Below are 18,367 nucleotides of genomic sequence, written 5' to 3'. Positions count from 1 at the left end.
GTATTTTTAATGAAAAATAGAAATAAAATTATTAACATTTGATATATTTCTAAGATTTTTCCTAAGCATATTATATATATCATGTATGCATTCCTTTCTTTGCTTAATGTTTTCCCATGTCATTACATACTCTTTATTAATAGTTTTTATTCATTTTTAAAAATAAAAGTAATACTTGCTCATTAGATAATTCAAAGAATACAGAAGGGTGGAAGTGGAAAGTAAAGGTTTCTTTCCTCAGAATAAAACTGGATTAACAAAGTCATTTTTCTCCTACCACAAATTTTCTATGCATGTGTTAGCGTATATATATATATATATATATATGCTACTATTTTTTAATTATTTACTATTATTCTTTTAAGAAATGGAGTAAGCAGGGATGAGGTTAAAGTGCAATATGAGCAACTAGTACTACTTTCTGCTCCCCAACTTTGTGCTCCTTTACAATCGGCCCTTTGGAGAAGTTATTGAAACAGTTGGTGGTAAACAATTTGGAAGATCACAGCAGATATTTGAAAATGGAGTAGTTTGCTCGCACATGTGAATTGCAGTGGAAGGCATTCATTTTTCTAGCCTCACTATCTCTCTGAGTTGTTTTTGCAACTGTGGAAGGCTGCAAAAAAAAAGTTCTGGAGGCTGAATGTCCAAGATCAAAGCACCAACATGGTTGTATCTTGGAGAAAGCCCTCTTTCCGTTTCATTGCCAGTGCCTTCTCACTGAGTCCTCACATGGTGGAAGGCCTATGCTACCATTTTAAATGACTCTAAAATATTTCATTTTATAAAGAACCATGACCAACTAAATCATTTCCCTATTTATGTTTAGGTTGCTTATAATTTATTATAAAAACCTATAGAAAAAAATATAGAAAATTACTGAAAACGTGTTCCAAGTTTTGCTGTAGTGAACTTTCTTGTATGTAAATTTCTGTTCATGTATCAGATTATTTTCTTATTTCAAATGGCCAGAAATGGAATTACTGGGTAGATGGCTATGAACATTTTTAAGTCTTTTGTTACATCATTATCAGATCGTTTTCCGTAAAATTGGTACCAGTTTATATTCCCATCACAGATACTGAGGGAGGCATTTGAAATAAACCATTCAAAGATGCTTTGTTTCCAACAAGGAAACATTTAGCTAAGAAACAATCATGATAATTCTGGGCTTTTTGAACCTGAGCAGTTTTGTTTTATGGGCACATGAGACAACAGTGTGGTTTCATCTAGAAAAATACCATTACTGCCCCTATTTTACAAGCTAGATTACTTAATCAGTGATTTGTTAGGCCTTTAAGTTTTTCATTAATAGCCAAAAAAAAATAGTTCTGTGAATAGCTTGGTTCAGTGTAATAGATATTTCAGGCAGGCTTTAACTATGAAAATTAAAAATGGTGCCATTTAAATGCAGATGCTGTATAAATGCGTTCTTTTAGCCTTTCACCATCTTCAGAGTGACCTATATCCAGATCTCACTGAATCCTCACAATAGTGAATGAAATCTGAAGGTAGCAGTAAATCATAGATTATTAAAATCTTGTATCTGTGGTTATAATAAGAAAACCCTGTGAATAATTTTAGACTCACTTAAAAAAAAAAGAATTTCCCATTGACTAGCATATCACAAAAGACAAACCCTGTCCTGATCAAAGTTTTCTTTTGTAAATGAAGTCCACTTACAGTAAGTCGTTGCATGAAAAGGAATAAACTGAACTTCATGTTTATTAAGTACATAGGAATTTTATTCTGTTCTTTAGTCAGAGAAGCTGATTGGGCACAGGTCAGAGAAAGAACTGCTCAAGTCCTTCTAAATCCAAATGCTGGATTCCAGTAAGATCAGAATCCCAGTCTCCTGTAGATGGTAAGATCAGTATCCCAGTTTGTGGTTTGTTGGAGTGCATCATGTAATTTCTTATTAATTTTCATTGTTTTCCTATTGGATTTTCCAGAAAAGGAAAACATTCACATAAGTAAGAGGTTTTAATCCAATCAACAGATTTCTGATCCTACCTGATCTCAGCAAGAGTGATTATTTTCTCCTCTGCAGTTTATTCTGATGTCTATAAATATCTTTAGTGATTTCGGGGTGGAGAGAGTGCTTTTGACAGAGATCCATTGACTTCATTCTGGGCTAGCTTTACAATCAAGAACACTTCATTCTGGTGAAGGCACTATAACCCTAGACTTAAGGAAGAATGGGGAGATGGGCATGGTGTAAGAATAGGACAGTAAGGAATTGGGGAGGTTAAAGGGAGGCCCCAGAGGACATAAAGGGGACTTTTTGGATGAAAGTACCTGATTTGACCCAACAAGTATTTGCTGAGGAAACTAGAGTTGCTACAGTCAGATCACTGTCACTCAGCTTCAACCCTGGAAACTGCTGATAACATTAGATGTGGTACTTAGATTGGCCTGGTGCTTAGCATCTCTACTATTTACTCAGCTTTCAAACCAAGGTTGTGAGGAAGATGACCCAGTTCTTGTCAAGTTTCTCTCCTCTCTCTCTTTCTCCTCTGAGCCTGAGGCAAGAATGAGACTAAAAAGAACATCAACACTCTAGAAACAAAGGAAAGCACTGTATACATTTTAAGAATATTTCATACGCACTCTCTCAGTAGATCCTGACAATTCTGTATTTTTATTCTCATTTTATAAAAAGAAAGTGAGGGTCATAGACTTAAGCAATTTGCCTAAGATCTAACAATTAGTGAGCAGTGCAACTAGGACTGAAACCCAGGTGTTCTGTCACCTCCATGTGCCCCGTCTGCAACAAACCCTGCCCTCTGCTACCTGGCTAGTGGATTGTGACTAACCTTCATATTTGTGTTGGGGGCCACAACCTGTGCTCCCTTCATGATACTCTCTAAGCTATAGATGTACTCATAATCCATACCTTATTCCTTGATATTTGTGATGAGTAATAGTTTCCCTTGCTGCCTGTATTCCCACTGACTAGATGGGTGGCGTAAAGAGTAATAAAACTGCCTCCAGCAAGGGCAGGTTTGCAGCTGGCGCCACAGCATCATGCCAGCCACACATGTAAACTCCCAAAACCTACCCAGCAGCCAAAGCCAAGTGGCTCAGTAAAGCTGACAAGCCCCAGGACACTCCATTGGACACTTTGCCCCTTTGAGCATTTGCTGTTTGGTGAAGAAAAAGCATAGGAGGGTTCCAGCTGGAACTCTACAACAGGAAAAAGCTCTTTTTGTTAATTCAAAACAGTTTGGAATTCATTACAGTTCTTCCCAAACTTCCAAGATATGGGGGAGGAAATTCACTAGATTTTACAATCTATTTTTCTAGGCAGATTGCCATCACCATCCTAATGACAGAGAGGCTATAAATATTGATACAATGGCCATAGATGGCAAGTCATCCAGCCTCCTCCTTTACTCTCTTGAGTCTGGCTTGGCTATCCAAACCACCTATATAGCAGCTTCTTTTTCCAGCAATCCTAGCCATGTTCTTTCTCTGTGAAGCAATTTTGGACAGCTGTTCTTGGAGTGATCATGTGTTCTGCTGTCGAGTGGGCAGGGACAAGAGGGTACAAGAAAGGGGAATTGTTCTCATAATTATACATTTTCAGATCAAGGGAAAATTGATATCCTATGAAATTTTGGATAGCCGCTAATCCTATATGTCAATAACCTGGGTTCCATTTCTCACCCTCGGTCATGACTATACAGTATATATAAGTATAGATACACATTTAGACTTAGGTATAGACTTTTAAATTTGTTGGAATGAGAATAGAATGAAAGCAAAGCCCCTGACCCAGAATAAGTACTTAATAAATGCTTGTTGAATGAATAATAATCAAATATTAATAATAACTAGCACTTATTGGATACTTCACTGTGTGCCAGAATTTATGCTAAGCACTTTACATACATTCATAATCTTTATTTAATCTATCCTGCAGCTCTACAAAGTCTATTATCCCCCATTTAACAGATAAAGAAAGTAGAAGTTTAAAGGAATTAAGCAACTTGCCCAAGGTCATAGAGCTACTAAGTGGTGAGGCCAAGGTTCAGATCCAGGTCTCCCTGAACTTAAAACTGATGCCTTTGCCCTGGCTGGTGGCTCAGGTGGTTGGTGCATCATTCTGTACACCAAAAGGCTGCAGGTTCAACTCCTGGCCAGGGCACATGACTAGGTTGTAGTTTTGAGCCCCAGATGGGGCATGTGTGGGGAGCAGCTAATTGATGTTTTTCTCTCACATCAATATTTTTCTCTCTCTTCCTTCCTCTCTCTCTGATCAATAAAAACATATCCTTAGGTGAGAACTTAAAAAAAAACAAACCTGATGCCTTTAACTACTATTGCCTTTTGTGTGGTTTGATGAGGGAGCATCCCAGTTAATTACCTTGGTCTTAGAGTTCTTTGGTAGTTATCCAAAACTATCTATTTTCATATTGCCTCCAAATATTTTAATCAAGAATTTCCAGGTTATAATCTAGATATTGCTTACAAATATGCAAAGCCCTTCTTAAGACACGATTTTAACCTAACAAAATTACACCCTGGGCTCTGGGAAGAAATGCAGCCCAGTGATAACACTGAAGTCTGGTGTTATATTCTTAAATTTGTTCAGGTTGCATGGCCCCTGGAAATAATATCACTGTTTGCAGAGCACCCCCACAAAAACTGCCGATAAACTTTAAATAACTGAGTAAATACATTCACACTTAATCAGGTACCATCTTACACCAGCTTCTAATAGAGATAAGTGGTTGCAGAAAAACTTATGAGAGAAATTTAAAATTGTTAAAGTACCACCCAGTAACTTAATTCCTTCCTGCCCATTAGAAACAATCAAAATGACACTGGTTCAGTTGTAGCAGCAGAACACCTCATTCCAGCTCACAGAACACTAACGTTCTGCAGGCATGGAGTTTGAGGAACTCTGGGTTTGTGAGTGTCCCATCACTCTGCCCCATTCCCAGCTGCCTTTCAAAATCTTGAGGATATTTCCAGTGCATGTGTAATCTTTCCATTTTACTGAGGAACTATTTCTACTAGTTACAATGGACATACAGCACAGAGTAGATATGCCTGAGTGGGCCTACACTTTTCTTGAGGAAACCCCAGGTTAGGGGGTCTCTAATTCTGCATGGTCCAGTGGCCCCCACATCTTCTTTCTGTGTTACTATCATCCTTATTAGTTAACTGGGAGGATACAAAACCCAAAGTAGTCTAAGATTTAGGTATTAAAAATACTATGAATCATAGTGAGCCAACTTTCTTTTATTCTCCTGTTCCAATTAAATATTCAGCCACCTTATCCATATAGCTTTTTTGGACAAGACTCAGGCTAGTGTCTAGATGGTAAGAGTTATTTTTCTGAATCTTTTCAGGATATTGAGAATAAACAAGAACATCTGATTTCTCACATGACTAAGTTTTAAGCAGGATAGTCAAAGAGTATTATTACATGGTTCAAATCCCCCATCCAAGCCATGACTATGTCAGAGAGTAATAGCATTCATTTACTAATTGAAAAACAGTTAGTGGGCACCTTCGTTGTGTCTGTAAATTTCATGCTGCTCTTCCCTCCTGGCGTTCTACTCCTCCCCCCATGCTGCCATGGTCAGTGGGGAAACCCTGACAGATAGCCAGTGTGGCTTTGAATAATGACTCAATTTGAGTTATCTAGAAATGCCCCATTAGTTACTCTTTTCATAACATCATGGACTTGGCTTAGACAGAAATGAAGTGTATTTATAAGTTCTCTATTGGCACTCAAATTCTGAAAACCAGAGAGCTGGGGGTTGGGGTGGAGGATAGGGAGAAGATGGAATATACTAGAAACATCTGTGAAACTTAAAAATATACACACAAATATACTTAGTCTTTTGCTGTTTGTAGAATATAGAAAAATCTTTATCTGCGATTGTTTCAGAAATAAAATTCCCTCCTCACCATGGGCCTGGTAAGCTGGGATCATTTTAGTGAGTGAGCAAAGGATTGTATTTGACCCCAGAGACAGACATGGGATTGAAAGCCAAACTGCTGAGTCATTCCTGTCACCACACCGGCAGTCTTGGAAAAGGTTCAGTCAGTCAGTCAGTGGGCCGCTTTTTGGAGTACTTTATCATTTTGGGTTCTCACAATGTGTGTTTAAACTCTGGGTGACCCCAGGCAGCCTTCCAGACTGGCACAATTCACCAAGACATTCAGACAGATCATCTGCAAGTGAGAAAGAATGAAACCAAGGACTGGTTCAAGCCACTCATAACAGAAAGGCCAATGCAGGTAGTGAAGGAGTCACGTACTCCTAGGGGAAGCACCTTTCAGGGGTCTTGCCAGCTGACAAATAATTACACCAGAAGAGAGGCAGAATGGTGCATCGGAATCACATGGGCAACCCTGAATTCAAAAACTCCCCACTCCACTACTAACTAGATGTGTAATTTCAAGCAATTATTTACCTCTCTGAGCCTTAATTTCCTTATCAGTGCCCTAAGTAAATGAAATAACATTATGTGAAGTCTTTGGCACAATGCCTGGGACATGTTAAGCACACAACAAAGCTCATTTTCCCTTTTCCCTTCTATGATATAATTGGAAGTAGTATCTCCATTCAATTCTGCCAAATTGCTTATTTCCATCAATAGCCATTCTTAAAATTCTTATTACCATATAAATACCCCCAGAGAGATATCAACTAATCCTTTTATCAGCTATCACTTTAAGGGGATTAGTTGTGGATTGAGAACAAAACCCCAAGGGAAAGAGATATGGAGAAAGGGAGAGGGGCCTGAAAAATTGAGAGAACAGTAAACCCCCTCGCCCCGAAGCAGATAGGGAATAGGAGTGGGGTGGGTTTCCACACTCCTAGAATTCTGATGAGGTTTGGAGGGACATTATGCATTGAGAGGTTATATTTAGAGATTACAGATCATGCCTATGTTTTGAGGTTCTTCTCAAGGACATTGGAAAGAAGACATGGGGATGGTGCAGAGAACTAATACTTGGCCCATTTTTCTTTTTGGTTTGCTGTTGACATTTCTAGAGGTTGAGGAAGCCAGGGAGAGTACTCGGCCTGGGAGCATGAGTGTGTCCAGCTCAATGAGAAAGAAGTCATTCCCCTTTGTCTCTGCTCCAGCCTTTCCTCTGCCTCCCACCCTTCCAGTCCTGGTTAAACCCAGTATTGGATATAGAAGGAGCAGAAATATATCTATGTTCCTTGGCTTGGGGGAAGAACACACTGCTTTTTTGGTCCTGGCACTGAGAAAAGGAACACAGTAGATAATGAAGCTTCAATTGATTGACCTCCAGTGACAGAACAGCAAGGGAACCCTAATCCCAGGGTGAAAGGAGATAGGAAAGACACGGAGATCCCAAGGGCAGGATTGAAATCTCAAGTCCCTTTTCCAGTCTGAGAGACCTGGAAATAAAGCAGAGCCCAAGCTTACTTCACTATAGACACCATGAAGCAAAGAAGTAAGCTTTGAACACAGCATACAGGAAAATGCTACCCACCTGGTGATTTAGATGTCTTTGTGTTGTGTTGTAGTTTGAGAGGGGACTTTTTTGGAGGGGGTAGTTGAGCATTTAAGATAAGGGGACTTGGTGTGGAATTGGCATCTTACTGGGCAGATCAAAGAAAATATTGCCCGGGCTTGGTTTCGTGGTGGTGGTTACCTACCTCCACCATCCTAACCAAATCATATGTGTTATTGTTGTGAAGAGTGGTTCTCATTTGGACACAGAGAAAGCATTTGTTAAATTATTGTTTAAACAGGGAAATGTTAGAACATTAACCCACTTCAGAGTGAAGGCTCTACCAGGACTTTGTGCATTGAAGGTGGAGTATGTTCACTACAGATGATCTTTATCCATTTGGTAAAGCATTTAAAGTGTTTATAAGATCTCTAAGTTATGTTGTTCCCTTCCCCTGATAGCAGCAGTCAACCAAATTTCTCCTAAAACCATCCATTGCTCAGGCTTCTGATTTAGTCTGGCCCTGCTCGGATTTCTAATACCGGACACCCAGCAAGCTTCAGTCCATGGAATGGGAAGGGAAAAACATATGAGGGGTTGGAGGCAGTGGCTGAGGAGACGGGAGCAATTAATAAACCAATAGGAGAGATAGTAAGAGGACCCAGGAAAATCCAGAGAAATGAGAAAAAGGGTAGGAAAGGAAAAGAGGCGAATTATACTATTATAAATAGATAGAGCTAACTTACTGTGTGTCACACACTGAGAGAACTTTTCTTCTGTTAACTCATTTAGTCATCCCAACGACACTATGAGTTTGATTACTGTTATGTCCCCATTTTCTAAATGAGGAAACCGAGGTACAGAGAGGTTAAGGAACTTCACCAAGATTACCTAGCAAATAAGTTTTCAGGTTGGGATTCCAACTGCTTTTCATTAAAGCAGTAGTACTTGCTCTTGGCCGCACATTAGAGTCACCTGGGAGCTTTCAGAAATATTGAAGGTCGTACCGGAGGCCAAGTCAGAATCACTAAAGACAGGACCCAGGTATTAATTAGTTGGTGTGTTTTTAATCTCCCCAGATGATTTCAATGTGTGGCCAAAGTTGAAAATCACTGTACTCCATCAAGCTCCAATTCAAATTTAAATATGAAAAGAACACATGTGAAACTTTCTTACATTATTTTTTCCAAAAGGTGAGATGGTGGGAGGTAATTGCCATAGGCCATACATAGTTTCCCAAAGATAAACTTGACTGAATTCACAGTTTTGCCTAATGCTCACCATGATTCTGATTGTTCGATCAGAAAAGTACTAAAGAATCCCAAACGCCATCTTTTCACAGAGGAAGTGAGTTTGGGAACCAGGACTTACTTGTTTTGTTGTCATGCTTAAACTATCTTTCATACGTGCATTAAGCTACAAGAATGAGAACCTGCCCAAACCCCCAAACTGTGTGTCTGCATCAGGGATTACTTTCTTGCTCTCCTGAATTTATGCTCTTACCCATGACAGCTCAAAAACCTTCCATTTCCCGTGTGTTGATGCCATGCCACCCCTGCTTACACTCCTGACCCATCCCTATGAAAATTGCCTTTATTTGAACAAACACAGAGAATAGTAATATCTTACAAAGTTCCTTTACCTAATTCATTCTCACCATGACCTCACTAAAGAAATACTCATTGTTGTCTTAAAAAAAAATTGAGCCCAAACCTGGGAAAATCAGACTTGTCCAAAATCACAAGGAAGCTAAGTGGAAGAGAGACAGGACTCAAATCAAGTCTTCGGTTTCCAAATCCACTGTTTTTTTTATTTAACACATCCGTGAATTTAGGAAGCAATGGAATAAAGTAAACTGAAGAGTAAGTACAAGGGTGAGATACGAAGTACAAAGTTTCCTAAGTAGCCCTCCCTCCCCTTCAGTTTTCACCCACATCTGAACTAAGGTCTTTCACTGTCCATGGATCAATTTACAGCTGCCCAGCTGTCAGACTTCTTTTTTCTAAATACTGTGAGAGCAGTCCTTTTCATATTACTAATATCTATCAGAAAGCCAGTAGGGATAGATTGGGAATGCCATGCCAGCACCTCCTAGAACAGAGACAAAACCATTCAATTTGGTTTTTCTGCCTCTCCTTCAGGAGACTGCACTGTGGCCATCTGGCTCCCTAACTAAGACACCTCTGAGTGTGGAGAGAATTTGAATCTGCTTCAGATAAGCACTCCACTTAATGGAACCAGATCTAGATAAGATGGAAGCTTTGTAGATTTGCCCATAATCAACAGTGCTCTCTAATCAATTCCAGCACTGTGTCAATGGAGACCGGAAAGGTTTCTTTCCCAATTCTTTGCAGCCTGGGGAGTAAGGAACCAGTAATTGACTCCAGCTTCCTCCAGTGTTTCGTCCTGGAGTAAATCAACACACACTTACCCAAACAGTCCTTCTAGGCAACCTAGGCCAGTAAAGGGGTCCCTTGACCCTGATTCTATTCTAGAACTCAATTCTAACCTTCAGCAAGATGCAGGGAGAAGATCTCAGGCTGGCCTTCTAAGAATAGTATTTTTTTTTTTTGTAAGAGCAAGTTTAACTAGAAAGTCACAGAGGTAGAAGTGAGCTCTGGAAGGAATGGGCTCAGAAACAAGTTACAGAGACGAAAGAAGGGGTTCTTGGAACTTAGGAGAGAGAAGGGTAAAGATAATGTGCCTGGCGAGGAAAAGGAAAGGGGTGGGAAAGACGCCCCATTGAGCTGGTGGGAAGTAGAGAGGAAAGGGAAAGACCCAGGGCTGCTCTGCGTGTTTAGGCAGATTTTTGTGGCACCTATGTGATACCTTGATTAGTTCAGTAAGGGTTTGAGTGTGAGTAGAAGGAAAGTGGAAGGAGAAACATCAGAGAGGGGAACAGGGAACAAGGCCTGATAGCTGACTGGAGGGTGGAAGGTGGAAGAGCAGTCCTGACCAGTCCCTTTTGTCTTTGACCCTAGGGATTGCTTAAGACCACAGGAAGCTTTTCTGCTTTTTAAATAAGCCAGGTGTTCTAAGTTTAATGTGTAAGCTTTGTTAGTACACTTTTCTAATTAGATTGAGTTTGTTTCCCCAGTTTAATTATATAAACTATGTAAAGGGTATTACAAATAAGAGTTAAAGTTTAGAACTTTTGAATTGAGGGTCTTAGAGATCATATATCTAGTCTAATTCTTTTCATTTACAGAAAAGAAAGTCGAGGCCCAGTGAGCTTAATCAGTTTGCCCAAGGTCACAGAGCTGGTTAGTGAAAGACCTAGAAGTAGAATATACTACTTTTTCCACTCTACTGCACTCCATTTTGCCTTGGCTGAGGCTCTGTAAGGACAGTGGGATAGATCTGTAAATGATCTAATTTGTCACTGGAGAAAATATAAATCAGTGGCCACAAAATTTCAGCCAAATTCATCCATCACATCATAAAAAATAACTTGCCAAAGAGAGGATTGAAAATCCAAACCAGACCCTTCTCCTCTCCTAGAGGGGCCAGTTCCATGTTATTGCATGAAAGCCAAATGTTCTCAGCACACCTGATCGGCTGCACTTCAGGGTTTCGTTGTTTGAACTGTCATGATAAATGAAACTTTCTAGGTTAATATAAGCTCTTCAGCAGAAGTTTTGACTCCGTAGATGCTGCTGAAGAGAAAGGAGGAAGGAGAAAAGGCTCTAAGAAGACAATACCCCCGTGAGCTTCTATACAGGGGTGTGCATTCCCAACCCCTGGAGGAGCCACATTTAACACCCGTCTTGACACAAAGTGCTGCCGCTTCCAATGCACATATGTTCACACTGCCACAGGCCTTTGAAATCTGGAACATTTGTTCAGGGGATGGATCAGCAATCGTTGAACCAAAGGCACCAATCCAGGACCTGATTTTCCTTGAAGTGTCAGGGGTTTTCACTAGTGCATAGCAACTGTGAGAAAGGCACCCGCCTCCAGGGGCATGATTCTCTAGGCCAGGACTAAATCATTTTGTTTCATTCTCTGAATTTGAGATTTTTGCTGATGGTTCCAAAATTAAATGCTGAAATTTAAAGAAAAAAGTATATATATTCCAGCCAATAGGACATGTTAGAGAAGTTAGGGGGAAGAAAATCAAACCAAAGGTAACTTTCTGTAATTAAAAAAAGAAACTTAATTTCAGAGAATGTGTTCAGTACCAAAAATCCCACCCTGAGACCATTCTAATATTGCTTTCCTGTGCCTCACTTCAATGGATAAAGATTGCTATAGTTTATTAGATACAGAAAAACACTATTTAAAGGAGATTTCTTCATTGTGTAGTAATCCTGCCTTTAGACTTGTTCACCAACCACAAGAATTATACTTGTCAATGCAGGACTCTTAGCTAGAACAACTTTCTATAACTCATTAACTCAGCCAACTGAGTGCTTTCTCTGTTTCCACTTGATCAGAGAGGATTAGGACATAGTTTCTGCCCTTTGATACCACACAGCTTAGTAGGGGACATAAACAAGAAAATCAGTTCTTACAATACAAGGTAGTAAGAGTTGACTATTGCATAGTGTTTGGAATCAGACAGACTTGGATTCAAATTTCAGCTCTGCCATTTACTAGCAAGTGGCAGATCTTGGGCAAGATTTAAATCTTTTCTCTAAATCTTTGTTTTCCCCTCCATAAAGCACTGACCTCAAGATTAAATGATACATTGTGTATAAAGCACTTAGCACAGTCTTTGGAAAATAAATGTAATCAATAACTGTAATCTACTAGTACAGTAGTGATTGAAGTGTTCATGGGGTGTTACAAGATCCACAGAAAGGGTATTGGAAGAATAAGGGAGAGAAAGGGATATTGTCAAGGAAGGCTGCCAGGACCTGATGACACGGGCTATATTTTGAAGAATAGGTTGAAGTCAATAAGATGGATGAAGGGGAGGTAAGACTTTCAGATAAGAGGAACAGAATCTGCTTAAGCACAGTTGTGAGGGAACATAGGAATCTGAGGGACTTGGTATGGAAATGGCTTAATATGGTTGGAGCAAAGGGATAATTACAGAAACTGAGGCTAGAGGATGAAGGATATTAAAAGGTAAATAAAAACTCTAACACAGTGTTCTAATTTGCAGTGAAGGGAAGAAGAGTTAAAATTAGAAAAAGAGGGTGATTAGCCTTCAAGAGGAATGTCCTAAATGTTAAACATAAACCTTGCACCCCTCTGGTGAGCTTCATGCAAAAACTTTATATTCTAACTGCAATGCAACAAACTTAGACATTAGAAAATAAAACTTAGAAATTAGAAAACAAAAACCCAAACTTTCCACTTGGAAATTTAAAATAATGATTCTATATAACTCATGTCAAAAATGAAATCAAAATTGTGAAACAGACAATTTGGAAAAGAACTATGTTTAGTTCTTTTCCAAAAAGAACTAGTACTCTTTTAGAGTACTGTTTAAGAAAGCCTATGGAGAGAGACCAAAGTGACACTAAGAGGAAATTTTAGATCTTTAAATGCATCCATCAAAAAACAAGAAATACTAAAACTAAATGAATTAAGCATTTAATTCAAGAAATTAGACTTCCGTATCCAGAAGTGATTGTGGGCTGCCTGTGCCCTAGTCATTAATAACACAGGGAGGGAAAGCATTTTCCCCATATTTGAAGGGTCCAGCTGTCCCTTCCAAATCCTGGAGTCTTCACACACTAGCAAAAAAAAGAGAAAAATAAACCTAAAGAAAGTTAGACGAATGAATTATTTGAAAATGAAAACAAAATACCATTTTAAAAAATAAAGTTCATTAACCCTGGCTGGTGTGGCTCAGTTGGTTAGAGTGTTATCCCGTAACCAAAGGGTCATTTGTTTGATTCCCGGTCAGGACGCATACAGTATCCGGTCTGAGTGTATGTGAGAGGCAACCAATTGATGATTCTCCCTCACATTGATGTTTCTCTGTCTCCCTTCCTCTATCTCTAAAAGCAATGGAAAAAAATGTTCTCAGGTGAAGATTCTTTTTCAAATTTTTAAAAAACAGTCAATTAATAAAACCAAAAGGTGTATTTTTTAATGAAAACTTATTTTTTTATTTTAAAAAATATTTTATTTATTTTTTAATATATTTTATTGATTATGCTATTACAGTTGTCCCATTTCCCCCTTCTCTCCCCTCCACCCTGTACCCCCTCTCCCACCCATGTCCCCCCCCTTTAGTTCATGTCCATGTGTCATACTTATGAGTTCTTTAGCTTCTACATTTCCCGTACTATTCTTGCCCTCCCCCTATCTGTTTTCAACCTACATTCTATGCTACTTATTCTCTATACCTTTTCCCCCTCTCTCCTCCTCCCACGCCCCTGCTGCTAGCCCTCCATGTGCCCCCCATTTCTGTGGTTCTGTTCCTATTCTAGTTGTTTACTTAGTTTCTTTTGGTTTTGCTTTAGGTGTGGTTGTTAATAATTGTGAGTTTCCTGTCCTTTTACTATACATGTCTTTTCTTTATCTTCTTTTCTTAGATAAGTCCTTTTAGCATTTCATAAAATAAGGGCTTGGTAATGATGAACTCCTTTAATTTGACCTTATCTGAAAAGCAGTTTATCTTCCCTTCCATTCTAAATGATAGCTTTGCTGGATAGAGCAATCTGGGATGTAGGTCCTTGTCTTTCATGACTTGGAATATTTCTTTCCAGCCCCTTCTTGCCTGTAAGGTCTCTTTGGAGAAATCAGCTGACAGTCTGATGGGAACTCCTTTGTAGGTTACTGTCCCCTTATCTCTTGCTGCTTCTAGGATTCTCTCCTTCATTTTTACCTTGGCTAATGTAATGATGATGTGCCTTGGTGTGTTTCTTCTTGGGTCCAACTTCTTTGGGGCTCTCTGAGCTTCTTGGATTTCTTGGAAGACTGTTCCCTTTGCCAGATTGGGGAAGTTCTCCTTTATTATTTGTTCAAATACGTGCTCAATTTGTTGCTTTTCCCCTTCCCATTCTGGTACCCCTATAATTCGGATGTTGGAACGTTTAAAGGTGTCTTGGATGCTCTTAATCTTTTCCTCAATTTTTTGAATTCTTATTTCATCATGCTTTCCTGCTTGGTTGATTCTATCTTCCTTCTGGTCCACTGTATTGTTTTGAGACTCAGATTCCTTCCTTTCACTATTGGCTCTCCTCCGCGTATCTTCCTGCATCTCTTTTTTGGTAACCTGCATCCTTTCATCTAATTTGCACCCAAAATCAACCAATTCTGTGAGCTTTCTGATCACCAGTGTTTTAAACTGCGCATCTGATAGATTGGCTATTTCTTAGTCATTCAAAAGGATGAGTCCTGGGGGACTGATCTGTTCTGTTGGAAACATATCTTATGTCTTTCCCTATCTCTCCTTTTTTTTTTTCCTGGTCTGGTCCCTCTTGTTATGGTGGGGGGTGGAGCCTTAGGTGTTCACTGGGGCTGGGCACCCCAGTCGCTAGATTGTGACGTTATATGTGGGGGCGGGGGCGGGAGCAGGGACGGGAGGGAACAATGGCGGTAGTTCCATTCTCCTGGGCTCAGACCCTTCTCTGGGACCCTGGGCTGCAAGCTCTGCCCTGGTCCACAATCGCTGCCTCACTGGGTCTGCCAGCCACAGCTTTCGTACTCAGGGATCACCGCTGTGTTCTTGCGCCCCGGATGGCTGTCGTGCCGATTTCGCGCCAAATTTTCCCCAAGCTCCGCGCACTGCCGACCCGAGCCAGCCCCGCACCCACCCGGCTCGTCTCCTACCAGTCTGGATGTACGGGTCTACTTCAACTTCTTGGTTGTCCGACTTCCATTCAGATAAATCCTCTGTCAGTTATGAGTGTTATTCTGTCTGTAAATTATTGTTGTTCTAATCTTGGTTGTGCGAGGAGGTGTGGTGCATCCACCTATTCCTCCATCTTGCCGGAAGTCCAAAAGATGTATTTTTTAAAAAGATAATAAAAGATAAGCTTTTAGCAAATTGAATTTTTAAACAAGGAAATACACAAAAAGTATTCAATTAGTTAAAAATAATAAGAGATTTCAGATTTCTCTCTTTCAAGAGAATATCATGTACAACTTTACTCCATTATAAATGACTAAAATTTCACTTAAAAGTAGTACAAAGCCTGAAGAGACTAAAATATATATAGAAGAAAAATTTAAGGTAGTCAAAGATTTACCACCAGGCTCAGACAATTCTGCCAATGAATTCCAAGAAACCATTAAGGAACAGATCTTACTGCATAGAAACAGGAAAAAAAAAGTTACCAACTCAGTCTATAAGACCAGTTAACATTTATTACCACAACAGGTGAAGGATGGCACAAAAAAGAAGACTCTGGACCAATCTAACCTACAGATTTTAAATTCTAAATATATTATTAGTAAATGAGTACATGGATATAAGGTAATCTATTAATATAATTCACCATACTTGATTATTATAACCATTTCTTTAGAATGAAAACATTAAAAAGCATCTGATGAAATCCAACAACATTCCTGACTAAAACAAATTTAAAATTTTTGGAAAGCCAGGGCTAAAACATATTATAATCTATAGTAAATATCATACTTGTGGTAAACCATTAGAAGCATTCTCTTCAAGGTTAGGAATAAAACAAGAATGCCTCCTACCACTTCTGTTACTTAGTAGCATATTAGAGGTATCAGCCAATGCAGTATGGCAAGAAAAAGCAATGAGAATTGTAAACACTAGAAAAGAAGGAATAAATAAGCCTACCATTATTTACAGATGTCATTTTTGTCTATCCAAAAGAGAAAAAAAATACAGGATAAAAACCACTTTGAATTGACAAGAGTTCAGGAAATTGAAATAGATTTAATACACTAAAATTAATAATTTTCTGAATATCAGCATGTATGTATTAGAATATAAACAAAAAGAAGTATAGAATATTATAAAGTAAAGAATGAAAGTAAAGATGTACTTAAGGATACATTTAACAAGATCTACATGAAGAAAAACATAACAAATGTAAAAGTAATTTAAGCTTACCCTTTAAAAATTTAAAGAAGGAAAGCATAAAGAAGAAAGTGAAAATTACCTCAGAAGAAACCTTTGTTGAAATCTGGGGATGGTCTGTCCTTCCAAATTGTACCTGTAATTAAAAACTATGTCTTGTCTCTTTGAAAATATATATGCTATATTAAGCAAAAGAGAAGACACAGCTTGTTTTAGAAGCATATTTAAAGCTGTGATGAAAAACAATGTAGAAGTTATAAAATATAGACCCATCAGGAAAGAGCAGAAGTTGCAAATGAGATTTCTGAGGGAATAGAGGCATAGTGGCAAAAGAGTCCTCAGTCTGGAGAGGAGATTTCCTTGCAACCATGCTATGTCTACTGATTACACAGACATTGGCCCGGCCAGGGAAAGAATGCCCTGGAAAGGGCTCTGATAGTCTTGGTTTCATTCTATCTTTCTGTATGCAGTTCTTTCCCACTATCTACTTAGCCTCTCTTCCCACCTTATTTTAGAATGAAAGCAAAACAGACCAACAAAAAGATGGGTGAGTAATTTGGCTAAATATGTCTCAGATGTGGGGCCAGAGGATTTTGCAATTGAACCTCCTGTTCTTCTGCTCCCCCAGATCGCCCAGGTTTGCTGAATGTGAAGCCCATTGAGGACATACAAGACAACTTGCTGCAAGCCTTGGAGCTCCAGCTCAAGCTGAACCACCCTGAGTCTTCTCAGCTCTTTGCCAAGCTGCTCCAGAAAATGACAGACCTCAGACAAATTGTAACAGAACATGTGCAGCTATTGCAAGTAATAAAGAAAACAGAGACAGACATGAGTCTTCACCCACTCCTACAGGAAATATACAAGGACTTATATTAGCAGAGAAGTCCTAATTCACTGACAATGTTTCCCTTCTTCCAATTGCACTATTATTTTGAGGGAAGATCTGACATCTAAAAAATTTACTGTGAAAAAGCATTTTAAAAAGAAAAGTTTTAGAATAATAGATCTATTTTATGCATATTGTTTATAAAGATACATTTACAATTTACTTTTAATATTAAAAATTACCACATTATGAAATTGGTGGATGTATTTGAAGACGGAGTCTGATGTGTTCCCCACCTCCCTGTGATCCTGGCTTTTTCCTTTCATTTTCTTCTCAATCTTATAACCTCTTTCTTCCCTTCCTTCCTCCCCCCATCCCTCTTTGCCTTTCTTCTTTCCTTTATTTTTCTTTCTTCTTTCTTACACATTTTTTAAAAATGTGAATGGAACTGCTAATCAGCTTTCACTCTCAGTAAATTAATTTTTTACTCAATTTACAACTTTTCTGAACCCTCCATCTGCTTTAACAATCACACCTAAGAAGGGAAGGGGAACTTCAGGGCTGAAAAACTGCCCAGAGCATGTGTTTCTTAACCTGGATGTGTTAATTTGGAGCATATCCTTAGGCCTATCAAGAATCCAATCTTCTTCCACAATCCCAACGAAGATTTTCACTCACCAAGAGCAGCCTACTAACAGGATACCAAGGCATACATAAATACCTATTGGCAAGTTATGAACTATTAGAAACTGTGAGTAACACAGAAGGGTTTAAAATTTGGCACCTACCAAAAAGAACTTACAATTGAGTTCAGGAGAAAAGATTAATCTTTCATAAAAACAGACCATAATGCACAGTATAATCATCTGCCAAATGAATGGTTCAGACTGTAAGAACTATAAGAGTTCAAAGGAAGTGAAGATTAATGAAGATTGGAATAGTCAAGAGTGACTCTAAATTCATTGAAGTGGGACTCGAAAGATGTGTTGTATTTGGGATAGATAGAGATCGGGAGAGAAAGCATTCTAAGGAAGCAAACTAGCAGGGACAAGGTGAAGAAGAAACCAAACCAAAATAAAACATGAATGAGGGAGAAGAACCATGTTGTGGTTCTAATGTATGTAGAATTATTC

General features: G+C 38.9%; 1 protein-coding gene and 1 non-coding gene across 6 annotated transcripts in view; both read left to right on the top strand.

Annotated features, from left to right (window-relative positions):
* The window catches only part of PPARG (peroxisome proliferator activated receptor gamma), a 149,449-nt gene extending 131,966 nt beyond the window's left edge, over nt 1–17,483 (top strand). For 4 of the 5 annotated variants that reach the window (XM_036030788.1, XM_028518765.2, XM_028518764.2 and 1 more), the window contains one exon: nt 17,037–17,483. In XM_036030788.1, coding sequence (XP_035886681.1) covers nt 17,037–17,284 — 248 coding nt within the window. In that variant the 3' untranslated portion in view covers nt 17,285–17,483. The remainder of the gene's footprint in view (nt 1–17,036) is intronic. The other variant, XM_036030789.1, reaches the window with a different exon arrangement.
* On the top strand, nt 13,013–13,136 carry LOC114502173. The gene has a single exon (XR_003685025.1). It is a non-coding gene; the product is annotated as a small nucleolar RNA SNORA71 (small nucleolar RNA).
* Nucleotides 17,484–18,367: the final 884 nt, after the last annotated feature.

This window comes from Phyllostomus discolor, chromosome 7 (assembly GCF_004126475.2).
Source record: "Phyllostomus discolor isolate MPI-MPIP mPhyDis1 chromosome 7, mPhyDis1.pri.v3, whole genome shotgun sequence".
Taxonomy (NCBI): Eukaryota; Metazoa; Chordata; class Mammalia; order Chiroptera; family Phyllostomidae; genus Phyllostomus; species Phyllostomus discolor.
Note: the sequence above shows the minus strand (reverse complement) of the source record. Positions and strands in the feature narration are given on the sequence as shown.